We start from the raw sequence: 12,556 nt of genomic DNA on the forward strand, positions 1-12,556 counted from the left end.
CGCCTTTTAAGTACCACCTTCTTAAAGCACAGGACCACACAATCCAAAAGACTGAAAATCTGTTAGGTGAGGCAAAAAGCCAGCTTGGCTGAGTAGGGATCTTCTTCTTGAACTACAGTGAAAAAAGAAAGTATGTGATCAGTGGAAGCACAGTCAGGTTTCATCGGAGGACTACAGAGATGCTGCTCACCACTGTAGGGAGGAAATTTGTGTGACCGAAGCTCAACTGGAATTGAAGCTGGCCAGTACAGTGAGGGGCAATAAAAAAGGCTTTTTCAAATATGTTCATGGCAAAACGCAAACTAGAAATATTGGCGTGTTACTTGATGAGCATGGGCACCTTATAAATAGGGACACAGACAAAGCTGAGGCATTTAATGATTTCTTTGCCTCAGTCTTCAACACCAAGGATGGACTTGGAGTCCCCCATAGCCCTGGGCTGGAGAACCATGGCTGCAAGAATAATAAACTTCCAACTAATCTGGAACTTTTACGGGATTTGCTGCTCCAGCTAGATCCTACAAGTCAATGGGACCTGATGGAATTCATCCAATGATACATAAAGAGCTGACTGATGACAAAGTGAGACCTCTCTCTGTGATTTATCAACTGTTTGGGGAATGTGGAGCGGTCCCAGTTGACTGGAAGCTGGTAAACATCCCAATCTACATGAAGGGCAACAGGGATGACCCTGGCAGCTACAGACCTGTCAACCTCACTTCTGTGCCTGGCAAAATAATGGAGAAGGTTATTCTGGGAGTTCTTGAAAAACACCTGAATGACAGTGCAGTCATTGGTCCCAGCCAACATGGGTTCATGAGGGGAAAGGTCCTGCTTGACCAACTTAATTTCTTTCTATGACAAGGTTGCCCACCTAGTTGACCAAGGGAAGCCTGTTGGTGTCAGCTTTTGGGATTTCAGTAAAGCCTTTGGTGCTATCCCAGTATCCTCCTGGACCACATGTCTAGCATCTAGTTGGATAAACACATAATGCAGTGGGTGAGCAATGACTGATGCGCCGGGCTCAGAGGGTTCTTGTAAATGGGGTTATGTCAGACTGGTGACCAGTCACTAGTGGGGTTCTGCAGGGATCTGTCTTAGGACCAGTACTCTTTTATGCTTCCTAAATCACTTGGACACAGGACTTGAGGGAATACTAAGTAAGTTTGCTGATGACACAAAATTAGGAGGAGCTGTTGACACTCTCAAAGGCAGAAAGGCCCTGCAGAGGGATCTGGACAAACTGGAGAAATGCGCAATCACCAACAGCATGAGGATTAACAAGGGCAAGTGCCGGGTTCTGCACCTGGGACATGGCAACCCTGGCTGGATATACAGACTGGGGGATGAGATGCTGGAAAGCAGCTCCATAGAGAGGGATCTGGGGGTTCTGGTCAATGGCAAGTTGAACATGAGCCAGCAGTGTGCCCTGGCAACCAAGAGGGCCACCCATGTCCTGAGTGCATCAAGCACAGTGTTGCCAGCCGGGTGAGGGAGGTGATTGTCCTGCTCTGCTCTGCACTGGTGCAGCCTCACCTGGAGCACTGTGTGCAGTTCTGGGCACCACAGGATAAAAAGGATACAAAACTACTGGAGAGTGTCCAGAAGAGGGCTACAAAGTTGTTGAAGGTTTTGGAGGGGAAGCCCCATGAGGAGCAGCTGAAGTCACTTGTTTTGTTCAGCCTGGAGGAGACTGAGGGGAGACCTCATTGTGGTCTACAGCTTCCTCACAAGGGGAGGAGGATGGGCAGGCACTGATCTCTCTAGTAACCAACGACAGAACCCGAGGGAATGTCAGGAAGATGTGCCAGGGGAGGTTTAGGTTGAACATTAGGAAAAGGTTCTTCTCCCAGAGGGTGGTGGAGCACTGGAACAGCCTCCCCAGGGAGGTGTCACAGCCCCAAGCCTGACGGTATTCAAGAGAAGACTGAACAACACCCTCAGACACATAGTGTGAACTGTGGGGTTGTCGTGTGCAGGAACAGGAGTTGGACGCAATTACCCATGTTGGGTCCCTTCCAACTCAGAACATTCCATGATTCTATTATCTTTCCTTTTTTTAAGATTTCGCAAGGAGTATCTGATTGCATTCTGAATTCTCATTTCTTGTTGATTTTTAATTTTGTTAATCTCAACTTATTTAATCAACTGTATCCATTTGTGTGCTACCCATTTGTCTGGTCTAGCTTAACAATTTATAGGTGACACTAAGGCAACTTTTTTTCTTTAGTCCTGTTACCTTGCCAGTTGTGTAATATCCTGACTTCTTATTGCAGCCCGTCAGATGATGATTCTGGGTCAGCATCAGGTTCTGAATCTGGTTCAAGCTCTGGAAGTAGTAGTGACGGAAGCAGCAGCCAGTCAGGCAGCAGTGACTCTGACTCTTGTTCAGAGTCAGGCTCTCAGTCAGAAGCAGAGTCTGACACATCTAGAGAGAAGAAACAAATTCAAGCTAAACTGCCAAAAGTTGATGGATCTGAGGTAAACAAAACATAAAAACATATAAATGAACCCTTTGTGGGGGGGAAATATGATTTAAAAAATTATGCTGTGCAGTTAGTTTCAAGAGCTGTTTTCATTTAGAAACATTAAAAGAGGTAACGAAGTGCTTTTAATTAGATTTTAACTTAGTTGTGTTAGTGAATGCCTATGCTTAGTCATCTAAAACATAGGGCTAAGTTTCTCATTGATAAGTACTTGAAGTGACTGTATTAAAAAACTCACATTTGTAAGTATTTTGAGTCGAATACTTACCGGAACTTCATTATGCAGAAGCATGTGCTAATTTGCTGGAACTTAGATTCTACAAAGACACATATAATGTTACTTATGTTTTGGTTTCATTTTTTACATTTCTCTTATGCTTAGTTTCCTTGTATCAACAAACGATTGTATAAAAATCTCAAGGTTACATACAGTTGGCTTTCTTTATCAAGAAGTCACATAAATTCAGGAAAAAGTGGTGTTTAGAAATCTCTTAAATCCAGTGGGCCAAAATTATTTGCACTTTCCCATGTTATATGGCCTTAACTGGGGTGGTAGACCATATTTATGAAAAGTAGTCATGTATTAGTTACCACAAGAATGTAAGACTGTTAAGGATTCTCTTATATTTTTTGTTCATGTCCTTCAGTATTACTGTATGAAACAAAAACATATCAGCTAAGTGATGTGAGAAGATTTATCTGGATCAGTTTAAAAATTTACTTTATAAATGTTTTACCTTGACAATACCTACACAGCTATTGTCAGCATCCTATAGAAACTGTCCTGGCAATTATTATATAACATTCTGTTTTGCAGAAATCTTACTGCTTTAAAAAGCTATCTGATATTATTAGTGCATGCAGTATTTTGCAGAGAATTTTAAAATTGGTGAAGTTAAGATCAGTCCTAATAATTATGCTAATCTGGAAGAGTAAATAAGTGGTCAACTTGAGACTTTCAGTATGTTTATTTGACTTTTGTATCTCCATCCAGTTTTGGAAGTCTAGTCCAAGTATACTTGCTGTGCAAAGATCAGCAGTGCTCAAGAAGCAACAACAACAACAAAAGGCAGCTTCATCAAACAGTGGTTCAGAAGAGGTGAATAACGTAATTTAGATTTTTAAAATGTGAACGTTTTCATATCATCTCATATGTTAGAATAAAATGACAGAGAGCCAAGTTATATTCTCAAGTGTGTGTAAAAGCCTGGGTTTAGTTTATAAAAGTAACGTTCAAATAACTGATATTTTTATAAGGAGAAGTAGAAATCTCTCTAGTTACTTGTTTTCAAGTGAGTTGTGCCAAAATTGTATAGCCTCAATTATGCGGTATTTTTAGGTATTCTGTGATGTATAGTCAAAATTTGCAAGCCACACAGTGCTGACTTGCATTGTATTTTTGGCTGCTTTAGTTTTGTAAAGACAGTTAAAAATGCTAAAAGATGTTCTTCAACTTTTTTCTGTATAAAGTTAGCTACTGTGGTTTTCAAAAATGATGTATGGAGTAAAAAATCACATTTTTGCTAATGATTTAAGTTACTACAAAAGAATTGTTGTATTTTAAGAACAGCACCTGTATTCTACACATTTTAAGACCTCAATCATAGGCTAAAGTAATGTTGGCTTTGTGCAGCAGGAACATCTTTTAAGGACACTAGTGTCTATGGATTGGAATCTATTTATAAAGAAGACTTCTCCTTCACTACAAAAACTATGCAGTGTAGTCACCCTCATTGGTTAGGCTTCTGGTTTTGTCTGGTTTAACAGCTCATCATTAAAACAGTCACAGAACTTAAATCGTGCATCGTTAAAACATTAATTTACAACTGTTGTTTAGTACTCTTTTTTCTGAAATATTTTTTCAAGATAAAAATTAATCTAAATCTAAACTTAATCTCAATTAGATTGATTTTGGGAAAATCTAGTTTTAAGAGTGTTCTTGATATTTTTTCTTTGGGAGTACAGAAAGAAGAAACATACTATTCTCAAAACTTTCTTAAAGTGATGTTTAAATGTGAAAGAATACAGAAGGTGAGAAAACTCCTTAGATTAGGAGATTTTGTTAGGAATCTGATAGAACCATCATGTTGATTAACTTGGAGCAGCTTAAACCATGATTGTTTTTATGTAGGTACAATGGTTATTTTAAGACAGGCATTTTTTGTGATGTACTCCAGACCTGTGCTGACACAATACATTCATAGATGGATAAATACAAAACCAATAGCAGTTTGTCTCATTGTGCATCAATAACTACACTGTGGCAGATGAAAAGGATAAAACATGAATAATATGTCTCCAGTTTGAAAGTGGGAGTTGATTTCTCTTTTTAATGTTAGAAGTGCTTCACTCTATTTTTGTGATAATTAATTGTTGGAGTTTTTTTTCTTCACCTGCAGGACTCATCAAGTAGTGAAGATTCAGCAGATGACTCATCCAGTGAAACCAAGAGGAAGAAACATAAAGAGTAAGATATTTTGCTGAGTAAAATTATGTAATCATTCTGTTACAGTGATGTGTGCTCATAATTCATGCTTCTTTTCTCCACACTTGAAAAGCTTAAATTCCCTTTGTGATTCATCTTGATCTTGCATTTCCAATTTTGATAAACATTTTTGAATATTTAAAAGAAACTCTAAAAGGAACATGTATATCATATCAATTTCTGAGCAAAAGAGTCTGCAGTATTGTTCAAAAAAATTCATAAGTGCTTTTATTTTTAAAATACTTCGTTACGGTGTATTTTTGAGCTGACTGCCCTTTCTAAAAATACTTGCAGAAATGGGAAGCTAGTAAGTAGGTTGTCTCAGAACAAATTCAATTTAGAATCCCTTAATTAATGCCAAATTTTTTTGGTGGTGGTGATGTTTTTTGTTGTTGGGGGATTTTTTGCCTCCTTCTGACATGTTTAGAACTTACTAGAGTTCTGATAGTAATTATAGACTAGCAAAGGGCTTCAACTGTAAAATTCCTTCAATTAGGTTGATGCAAAAGTAATTGTGGTTTTTGCATTGTTGAAATTTACTGTTTGATATTGGAATACGTTATTTAATAAATATGGTTATGTTACACATCATTTTAATGCGTTTTTCTTGCTTAATGTTTTTTTCACTGCTGACTTATTACTTGCTGTTTATTTTATATTTATTTTGGACTATGGACAAGAAGCAAAGTCAAGCAATTTTCTTGTTTGAGTTCAAAATGGGTCATAAAGCAGCAAAGACAACTTGTAACATCAACAATGCCAGGAACTGCTAATGAATGTGCAGTGCAGTAGTGGTTCTAGAAGTTTCACGAAGGAGACAGGAGCCTTGAAGATGAGGAGCACAGTGTCTGGCTATCAGAAGTTCGCAATGACCAATTGAGAGCAATCTCACAGAATCACAGAATGTTAGGGTTTGGAAGGGACCTCAAAAGATCATCTAGTCCAATATCCCTGTCAAAGCTGATCCTCTTACAACTACACGAGAAGTTGCTGAAGAACTCAATATTGACCATTCTAAGGTCATTTGGCATTTGAAGCAAATTGGAAACTTGAAAAAGCTCGATAAGCTGTTGTCTCATGAGCTGACTGAAAATAAAAACAGTTGTCATTTTGAAGTGTCATCTTCTACACAACAATGAACCATTTCTCAATCAGATTGTGATGTGCAACAAAAGTGGATTTTATACAACAACTGGCGATGACAAGCTCAGTGGCTGGACTGAGAAGAACCTCCAAAGCAGTTCCCAAAGCCAGCTGGCACCAAAACAAGGTCATGGTCACTGTTTGGTGGTCTGGTACTGATCTGATCCACTACAGCTTTCTGAACCCTGGTGAAACCATTCCATCTGAGGAGGATGCTCAGCAAATTGATGAGATACACCGAAAATAGCAACGCCTGCAGCCGGCATTGGTCAACAGAATGGGCCCAGTTCTTCTCCATGACAATGGCTGACCACACGTCACAAACCAGTGCTTCAAAAGTTGAATGAATTGGGCTATGAAGTTTTGCCTCGTCCACCATATTCACTTGACCTCTCACCAACCAACTGCCACTTCCTCAAGCATCTCAACAACTTTTTGCAATGAGAACACTTCCACAACCAGCAGGATGCAGAAGATGCTTTCCAAGAGTTTGTCAAATCCCAAAGCATGGATTTTTATGCTACAGGAATAAACAAACTTTTTTCTCGTTGGCAAAAATGTGTTGATTGTAGTGGTTCCTATTTTGATTAATAAAGATGTGTTTGAACCTAGTTACAGTGATTTAAAATTCATGGTCCAAAACCTCAACTACTTTTGCACCAACCTAAAAAATGATAGATCAAAAAATTTGTGAAAAGGATTATATGTTCTTATTGTGACAGCAAGAGGCAGTGACCTGTGTCACTTAAGAGCGGAGAGTAGAAATTGAACTGTTTTACCATTCCTCCTCTCCCAATTCAGGAATCACCTCAGTGTTCAGGGTTGCCAGTATAATATGTTGAAGAAATAGTAGTTGGGGAAAAAAAAGGGGGCATAAAAAACCACTAACTATGCAAAATGGTACTTTCCTAGCAATGAGCTGTTATTCACAGTCTTTTGTTAGTTAAGAATTTGATTGTATCCAATTGCATACTCTATTACATGCAAGATATTTAAGTTTAGGAACCTGTAATCAAATAGCTTTGTATATCCAGTGCTTGAATTTTTGTTCTATGTCTCTTCTGAATATGTCTGCAGTTGTTATCTGGCATGCAGATCGGAGATTTCTCAATATATAATTTAATACATGATCAAGCCTTAGAGGATGGTGCTTTGTATCTGTTTCTTATATTTCCAAATAAATACAGGTCATGGATTTATGTTATTATTTCTTCAATTTACTGTTTGCAGAAGAAGTATTTTAATAAGACATGGCAATATACCATGAGTATAATAGACACATATATGTATTTGTCTTGGGTGGCTAGGACAATGGGAATGTAATTTCCTCCAGGACCCAATGTCCTGGAAGGCAGGAAAGAGGGAAGAAGAGAGGGATCAAAGCACTGATTCCCTGGCTTCCTGACTGGAAATTTAAGGAAGAGATTTCTTGTTAATATTCCGGCTTTGATGAATATTACTATTGCTCTAATGCCTTGGTCATGTAGACCTAAACCTGATGTTAATATGAAGTTTAGCCACGTTTCAATAATGTATAACAGAATTTTTTTCTTTCTTTTTTCATGAAGCTATTAAGATTAAATTTGCCTATACAGAGAGTTGAAACATGGTACTATTTATTAGTGGTTATATCTTCCCTGTTGCAAAACAGATCTCAGTTAAGCAGGAGATGCTGCTGCTCAGTCACAAGTGTCTTACCCATAGTATGTTGCCTGGTTGTGAAGGTCTGATTTGGGAGCTCAGTGGGAGTTTATGGGAGCCAGTGACACCCACAGATTGCTGCAGTTCAAGTTTTTCTGGGTGTTTCTCAAATCTGCCTCCATTATCTTTTGATTCCTGTGCCAAAGTTGCTCGTTCTTCGCATGGGCTACAGGTACCATACACATTAGACAATATGGGCCTCTCCAGTATGTAACATGACAGGGCTTTATGATTTAGGCATGTGTAAGTTCTAATAAATGTGTATCTTTCCCGTTAGACTTGCTAAGTGCTTTGGTTTCTTAATGTCATGGTAACTCATTTCTTCATGTAGAGATGTATGTAGAAAACCAAATTTTTGTTTTATTTTGAATTTTAAATGTCTCAATAACAGAAAACTTAGACCAACTCCCTTTGAAGCCACTGGATGTTTTTATTTATTCATTGATGCTACTCTTTTGTCTTCCGATATGTATAGTGAAGACTGGCAAATGTCGGGATCAGGTTCAGTATCGGGAACTGGTTCCAATTCTGAATCAGAGGAAGATAGAGAGAAAAGCAGTTGTGAAGAGAGTGAATCTGACTATGAGCCAAAAAACAAGGTCAAAAGCCGAAAACCTCCAAACAGGTAAGAAGTCATGCATTCGAATACTCTCATACTAGTTCTAGTAAGATAAATACATGTGAATGAAAACATTAATGCTTATTAAAAGAGAAATTAAGGTTGTTTTTAAAGCTACATAAGATGTTAGTATACTAGTATTTTCTAGTGAATACTTTTTTGTGTACTGTAACTGAAAATGGAGTAACTGAACATTCATGAAATACACATATTCAGGAAGCAATACAGAGAATTTATACTTGTCCCTGCTGAAACATCATTGTTGTGTCATACCTTACTGTCTTCAAGAATTAAGCTAAAAAGTGGGAAAAAGAGTGCAGGACTGAAAAAGAGGCAACTTGATTCATCAGAGGAGGAGGAAGATGATGATTATGATAAGAGAGGATCACGTCGCCAGGCAACAGTCAACATCAGTTACAAAGAAGCTGAAGAAGCCAAGACAGATTCTGATGATTTGCTGGAGGTTTGTGGAGAAGATGTCCCACAAACTGAAGAAGATGAATTTGAAACTATAGAGAAGTTCATGGATAGTCGAGTTGGCCGTAAAGGAGGTATTTTTTTTTTTTTTGTCAGTGTTCTTAAGATCCTGGAGTGCATTGTGGTGCAACTTCAGCAAATGTTCTCAGCTGTAGGTCACCTGTGAGGCTTATAAACAGCAATAATTTTAATGTTATAAAAAGTCATCTCACTTTGTCTTTTATTTGTAAGGATGTTCCTTTTTAAAGCCCATTCTGAGTGTTGCAAAGTAAAATGTAGAATTGCATACCTAAGTAGAAAATAAAAATGAATTGGACAATAACTCCATTTTGCATAAATGCATACCATATTGTTATACCACTGTGTGTACAGTTTAGTGATACTTGATCATTATAAACTTTACACAGTGGAGTGGCGAAAGTGGACTAGATGTGAGAGCTGACCAGTAACCTGAATCCTGAAAGGCTGTGTTAGCAAGGCTGAGCCACTGAGGTTATGATTTCAGTTACTGCTGTACTAATTGTTTCAATACAGTGCAATGTGTGGAGTGACTACATAATGTATCTGAAAAATCAATGGTGCACTTGAATGTGAACTCTTAAAAATATTTCGTGAATAGTGCTAGGCATGTCATATTTCCAGCAATAATGGGATGCAGTATCTAGCAGTTCTGCTTATGTGCTTGAGTCTACAAATGACGATCCTAATTAAAAACAAAACCAACCAAACGAACAAAACAAAAAAACATCACCCTGGTCCCCTTGCACTTCAGAACTGCCTTTCTCTATTAGTTATACCCAGTCTCTAAAGTTTCTGATTCATCTCAGAACCTGCATGCTTCTTCCTCTCAACTTTCTTTTCCCATGCTGTCCCAAATTCTAGTATTTCCTGTTTCAGTGCATAGTGTTACTGCTATGGTCAAAGCCTTTGGAACTAAGCTGCTTATTTTTCTTACCCAAATGATGCTTGTGCTGTCTTTTGCTGTTGCCGCTCTCTGTTGCTTTACATGGCCCCTGCAGCTTGCTGGGCTCGTTTCCCTACCTGCCCATTTTCACAGAAAGGAGCCTGTTTCCTGTTGCTAGTTTGGTTCAGATGCAATAAGGACTGTACTCAAATAAAAATTTTCCCAGATTAGATAACAAAGGGAGAAAAAAGTAGTAAAACATGTTTAGGAATAAGTAGCTTTATAGTATCCCTAGTAGTGTGTTATTGAGGTCTCAAGACTGATCAAGCATAATGTCAGATGTCTTTTGTATGCTCAGGCGATGAGAGTAATATAACAGAGATGACGACTAGCAGCAGTAGTGGAGCATTTCCTGGTGATCACTTTAGAAATGCAAAGAAAATCCTCGTGAGAAAAGATATTGTAGGTTAGGTGCAGAAGTTCTGGTTACTTCTTTGATTTTCTTTTGACTACCTGTGCATGTGTTAACATACCTACATCATAACTGTTCAAATAAGAGTAACATGAGAGCTGTAGATACTAGTCAGGTATGTTCTCTATAAGTATCATTAATTGCTTTCTACACTACATTTCATACTGGTTAACTTATGACAATGCACACTTAATGCTTATGATGTGCTTGCTTTCTCAGCCACGGGTGCTGCAACCACCATATATGCAGTTGAGGCAGATGGTGACCCAAATGCTGGGTTTGAAAAGTCGAAGGAGCCAGGAGAAATACAGTATCTTATTAAATGGAAAGGTTGGTCACATATCCATAACACTTGGGAAACCGAGGAAACGCTGAAGCAACAGAATGTTAAAGGAATGAAGAAACTGGACAACTATAGGAAAAAGGATCAAGAAACAAAGCGATGGTGAATATTTTATGTAGACTTGCATGATAGTTTGTAACAACCTAGATGTTATGATCTGTTTCTGAGACCTGTTACCTGTTTTTGAGGGCATAATTTTGAGTGTCTATGCCACTGGAAGACAAAAGCTTTACAAGTTGAAGTCTTCTTAACATGTTCCTGCAAGATAATCTTCTGAACCTGATTTTAGTGTGTGTTATAAATAGAGTTTTGAAAAGATGGGTAGTGTTTCAAAATAAATTATAAATTGTACCTTTTACTAATATTGTCATTATACTTTGGTTAGAGTTCTTCAGGAATCACTGCAGGAGTTAATGTTTTCCTGAGGCATTAGCTGTTTCATATTACTTTGAGAATCTCAGTTGTCTTGGCTCAAACATGAGCACAAAATGCTTAAGAAATCCATACATTTTAAAATCACCTTTTTAGTGTTCAATTTTATTAGTATGTTTAATATAATCAGCGAATACTGGTGGGATTTTTAGCAACTTAATCATAAGATGTATTCTTATAGAGTGAGCCACCCTGAATACTTTTCCATGAAGGTATACTGTAAAGTACGCTACTTATTGTTGAGAGTAGGTGTTCTGAATTAGCTGCATGACTTGTACCACCTGTAGCTGTAGTAATTGTGTCTCTTCATGAGCATTCTCAGTCATTAATGATGAGGCACCTAGGCCAGATGCAACAATTTTGTAGCAGGCATTTCTAAGTTCTCCCTTCAAAAAAACTGTTGAAACAACATTCCTGTGAAACTTATGTTCAGAACTTTGGAGTTGCCAAAATTTTTTGGTCTTAGAACTGTACAGTGTAATAAGTCTTGTAAATTAATTTGCATTACAGGCTGAAAAATGCTTCTCCGGAAGATGTGGAATACTACAACTGCCAGCAGGAGCTTACAGATGATCTGCATAAACAGTATCAGATAGTGGAAAGAATAATTGGTATGTTACAAACTTGTGGACAGAAAACAGTGTGGAGAATTCAGTATGTTCACTGCTTATATATTACATTTGCAGTTAAGAAATTTAGAATATGAATTTCACTAACTTTTAAATCCAAAATGAAACTTTGAGTAAAGAGAAAAGTTGTCATACTGTCTGTGCTATGAAGCTAGCTTATGTTGTCTTTCTACCTAAAATTAGTATTTTCATAAGATACAGAAATAAAATGCTCTCTGGTGCATTCTGCAGCTCATTCAAATCAGAAATCAGCAGCTGGTTATCCAGATTACTATTGTAAATGGCAGGGTCTGCCTTATTCAGAGTGTAGCTGGGAAGATGGTGCTCTTATTGCCAAAAAGTTTCAGACACGCATTGATGAGTACTTCAGCAGAAATCAATCCAAGACCACTCCTTTTAAGGATTGCAAGGTATGTTGTTTGCAATGTATTTATAATAAGTTGTACTCGGTCTGGCTGGGATAGAGTTAATTTTCTTCATAGCAGCCTGTATCGCCTGTGTTATAGATTTATCGCCTAAACAGTTTTGATAACACATTAGTGTTTTGGCTGTTCCTCAACAGTGCTTGCACAGTGTCAAGACCTTCTCTGTTTCTTGCTGTGCCTTGCCTGCCATGAGTAGCTTGGAGGTGGGCAGGGGACTGGGAAGGAACACAGCCAGTACAGCTGACACCAGTTGACCAAAGAGATATTCCATGTCATTTAATGTTGTGCTCAGCAATAGAATGGCGTGGGCTGAGCAAGGGGCTCAAAAGTGACTGTTACTTGGAAACTTGCTGGACATCAGTCTTATGGTGAGTTAAGGTGTTCTGTCACTTGTGGGCTTTTTTTGGTTATGGATTTTTGTTTTGATTGGTTGAATGTTT

At 38.1% G+C, this 12,556-nt stretch overlaps 1 protein-coding gene across 3 annotated transcripts in view; it reads left to right on the forward strand.

The window, feature by feature from the left end:
- CHD1 (chromodomain helicase DNA binding protein 1) overlaps nucleotides 1-12,556 on the forward strand; it is a 58,884-nt gene that overhangs the window by 19,534 nt on the left and 26,794 nt on the right. For 2 of the 3 annotated variants that reach the window (XM_065861139.2, XM_065861140.2), the window contains exons 3-10: nucleotides 2,277-2,481; nucleotides 3,481-3,585; nucleotides 4,886-4,953; nucleotides 8,291-8,440; nucleotides 8,723-8,985; nucleotides 10,507-10,732; nucleotides 11,573-11,673; nucleotides 11,923-12,101. In XM_065861139.2, coding sequence (XP_065717211.1) covers nucleotides 2,277-2,481; nucleotides 3,481-3,585; nucleotides 4,886-4,953; nucleotides 8,291-8,440; nucleotides 8,723-8,985; nucleotides 10,507-10,732; nucleotides 11,573-11,673; nucleotides 11,923-12,101 — 1,297 coding nt within the window. The remainder of the gene's footprint in view (nucleotides 1-2,276; nucleotides 2,482-3,480; nucleotides 3,586-4,885; nucleotides 4,954-8,290; nucleotides 8,441-8,722; nucleotides 8,986-10,506; nucleotides 10,733-11,572; nucleotides 11,674-11,922; nucleotides 12,102-12,556) is intronic. The other variant, XM_071802700.1, reaches the window with a different exon arrangement.

The sequence above is a fragment of the Patagioenas fasciata genome, chromosome Z (assembly GCF_037038585.1).
Source record: "Patagioenas fasciata isolate bPatFas1 chromosome Z, bPatFas1.hap1, whole genome shotgun sequence".
Taxonomy (NCBI): Eukaryota; Metazoa; Chordata; class Aves; order Columbiformes; family Columbidae; genus Patagioenas; species Patagioenas fasciata.